The sequence below is a fragment of the Camelus dromedarius genome, chromosome 14 (genome assembly GCF_036321535.1).
Source record: "Camelus dromedarius isolate mCamDro1 chromosome 14, mCamDro1.pat, whole genome shotgun sequence".
Taxonomy (NCBI): Eukaryota; Metazoa; Chordata; class Mammalia; order Artiodactyla; family Camelidae; genus Camelus; species Camelus dromedarius.
This window is the reverse complement of record NC_087449.1, coordinates 32577014-32580722: the sequence shown is the minus strand read 5'-3', so window position 1 is coordinate 32580722 and position 3709 is coordinate 32577014. Positions and strand designations below refer to the sequence as shown.

The window sequence follows — 3709 nt, the reverse complement described above, 5'->3', positions numbered from 1 at the left end:
TAAATATTAAAATTAAATGTATTTAAGTATTTTGCAGTTTGATTACTTCTAAGTAATTAGGCCATAGGTTTTTCACAACTGAGACACATTACAAACTTTCCACTAGTGCAAAATTAGGAGTTTTATAGTATATACAAGTAGAAGATTTTAAAAATATATTTTTGAAGTACTATAAAGAGCAATTTATGAAAAGGATACTCATTGGTTATGTCAAGGTACTGAGCTAGAGTAGTGAAAATGTGGGCTCTGATTCAGACTGTATCATTCATTAGCTTTATGAGCAAGTCACCTAGCTTCTGAGTCTTGTTTCTTTACATAGAAAATGGACTAATTCAAGGATTGAGATTATGTGAAAACGAATATAAATGTCTAACAATACCAGATACACTGTGGCTTTTCTAACAGACATGCACAATTTCAGAGGGCTAATTACAGATGAGGTGAAACACTGACCAGAAGTTTAAATTGTTCCAAAGGAAGAGTAACTAGAAAAAAATGCCTAATGACTTTGGACTCATATCATCTTTCTTAAATTACATTTTATTCTTCATTGGTAGCTACCAAGGCCTATTTATTCAGACATTTGTAAACTATCACAAACAAAATAAGGCGAATAGAAATCTAGGGACTGAATACAAAAACTGCTGACCCAAACAAAGCAAATCAATCCTCTCGACCATGCCCATGGCAGTCAGATTCATGCCAAACAGTTCTCCTTAGATTATCCTTGTCTAAACATTGTATATTACAGGAATTATCTGGTGTCATCAACAGATCATGAAATACCACAGACCAGAACAAGGGGTCTCTTACTATCTTGAAACTCCATAGATTTTGCAGCAATTCCTTAAATTATCGTAGAAAATAATTTACTTAATAAATTGTTGACCAAAGAAATTTCCTACACACATTTTATAAGACAACACTAATCAGAAGTTTATTTTTATTAAAATTTTGCAAAAACGGGGCAGGGGGAAGGTATAGCTCAGTGGTCAATTGAATGCTTAGCATGCACAAGGTCCTGGGCTCAATCCCCAGTGCCTCCATTGAAAAAAAACCTAATTACCTCCCTCCCCCAAAAAAATTTTGCAAAAAATAACCTGCACAATTTAGTGCCTCAAAATTTATCATCTGCCTTCCTTGAGAACTTTTCTTTTCAACAAATCTGGACACTAACTGCCTAAGAAAATTCAAACTGCCTTAAAAATACATAATCATCCTTTCTCTGTATCCTCCCTAACAAAAGAGAGGCACTAAATATAATTTCATTGCATCTCATTCACAAGTTCTGACTTTTTTTCCAAGCTCTTTTATTATCCAATCAAGACAGTTCAAACATACATGGACACTTTAAAACTTTTGTTAACCACTAAACATTTTACTATTACATAGTTAAAACATTAATATATTCTGAGTTTGTGACTTTTAATACAAGTTGTTAAGGCAATCATGTAACATTTTGGTAAACCATATCAAATATCATATTGAAGTTTACTTCTTATTCACATTCTACAAACATCTCTAATTCACAGAATTTCACTAATTTTAGAGTTTCCCGAATTAGAGATGTGAAGGCTACAGAAAACTGAAAAAGTGCCTTATAACCTCAATATATTTTATGAACCTCAAGCATTGTAAAGATTACTGAAAAATCTACCAAATGAAATGAATGGCATTTGTTACATTAAAACTGAAATTTACCTTCCAAAGTCACCAAAACCATTCCTTAATATCCAACCAAAAATTGTTGTAATTTGTAGGGTGGTGTGTGTGTGTGTGTGTGTGTGTGTGTGTGTGTGCATGCGCGTGCTAAATGTCAGGGTGGTATAATCTTCTTTGGATGTATGGCTGTTAAAAGCTGAGTTGTACAAAAGAAATCTTTAGAGAACAGAGGCTTTTCTTTACATATTTATTCCCAGAGCCTGCCCTTCATCTCATTTTGGTTTTCCACACTGATCCAATTGTAGCACTTCCTGGAGCGAGCTATGTTCTAATCAGCAACATCAGGAAGAGAATCGGACAAAGCCAAATGAGAAAATGCAGATCTCATGTCATGCTCTTTGAAAACAGTGAAAGCTTTCTCAGCTATCAGGCAATATTAAGTCACAATTTAACTTTTAATAATTTTTACCTGTAATGGCCATGAACAGGAAATATGGAATGAGTCCTTCATCTATTCAAAGGTGCACGATTTCTATTGAGATGAGCAGCATGTAGCAGAATTCTACTTTGTTCTCTGTCCTATATAGTTGCACTGACCTTAAAACCTCATTAGAAGGCTATTCAGTAGTGATGCTTGGGTATCTCCATGGAATGGTGAATCAAAGGACATACAACCTAGAGGCACTAAATCACCTAACATTACTTCCTGTTAAGAATTTTTTCCTTAAAATTGTTGAAAAGCTACTGAGTTAAAGCAACCATGCTGACTCCCCAAAGATAACGTCTCAAACCCCGAAATGAAACAGTTGCAATCCTCTTGAATTGCCAAAAAGAAAAAAAAAATCAATCACTTAAAGACAACTCGGACCGCATGTTAAGTCACCTCTCCAAAAACATTAACATCCTACATATTAGTTTTGTCCGAATCGCCCACCGGATCGAAATACTGGCAAGGGTGGCTGCAGGAGTCGTCCCATCCATACCTACTTCCTTTTCTTTAGGGATTCGGGAGCTTGAGGGACCGGAGGGCGAGGCAGCTTGAAATAGACCTTGACCGAGTCATAGATGAACCACTGCAGCGCAGTCAGGGTGCCAATCATGATGATGCGGGCGAACAGGCCCTTCCACACACCCCCGAACCCCAGTTTGTGGAGAACCGCGAAGGCTGTGCTGCCCTTCTCCTTGTTTAAAACGGACACGACGGAATCGGCGGGGTGGGACACGACGGCGCAGAAGACGCCAGCGATGTAGCCGGCCACGAAGGTCACAGCCAGCTGCTGGGCTTTGGTGCACTGGCTCTGGGGCTTGGGCACGACGTACTTGTAGAGCGCCTCGACGGTACGCTCAAAGCAGGCGAACTTCATCATGGTGTAGGGGATCTGCCTCATCCAGAGCGGCGCCACGCCTTTGTAGATGGCCCACAGGCCCTCTTCGCCGTACATTCTGGGGGCTGCGGCCCGGAGAGTGCGGGCGTAGCCCCGCTGCGTCTGAATGCGAACCTTCACCGCTTCCATCGGCGCCAGGGTCACGTCGGCGAAGAACTCGGCGCTGGCCGAGGCCGCCAGGTACAGGCTGGTTCTCCACTCGTAGGCCTTCTCCTGGCCCAGGAGCTGCGCATAGCGGATCTTGAAGACCTCGTAGAGGCCGAACTTGAAGAGGCCTTGCAGGGAGTAGCCCAGGAAGGTCGGGGCCCAGCCTCGGGCCAGGCCGCGCAGCCCATCGTCCCGCACCGTCACGCCGAAGCCGCTCAGGATGCCCCTGTACTTGCCGGGATCCACCTGCATGCGGCACTTGACCAGGTCCAGGGGCACGACGGCCGTGTGCGTCACCCCGCAGCTCAGCATCCCGCCCAGGCCGCACAGCAGCAGGTACTTCGTGGAGCCGTACTCATAGCCGGCTTCCTCCGTGGCCGCCGCCGCCCAGGGCCTGCCCTTGAGTAGGCCCGCGCTTCTCGCCTGCAGGGCTCGGTAACCGCCAGCGTCACACATGGCCAACACTTTCCCCAGCCGGAGCTCTTCCCTCCCTCAGCTGACGTGGAGCAGCGCGC

At 43.3% G+C, this 3709-nt stretch overlaps 1 protein-coding gene across 1 annotated transcript; it reads right to left on the bottom strand.

Annotated features, from left to right (window-relative positions):
* Window positions 1–2631: 2631 nt before the first annotated feature.
* Window positions 2632–3704, bottom strand: LOC105090783 (solute carrier family 25 member 3-like). The gene has a single exon (XM_064493336.1). It carries the CDS (start codon window positions 3648–3650, stop codon window positions 2646–2648), a length of 1005 nt encoding a protein of 334 aa, XP_064349406.1. The 5' UTR covers window positions 3651–3704; the 3' UTR covers window positions 2632–2645.
* Between the last annotated feature and the right edge of the window lie 5 nt (window positions 3705–3709).

Coding starts and splice junctions, on each gene's coding strand:
- LOC105090783 (XM_064493336.1), bottom strand. CDS start 3,650: ATGTGTGACGCTGGCGGTTACCGAGCCCTGCAGGCGAGAAGCGCGGGC.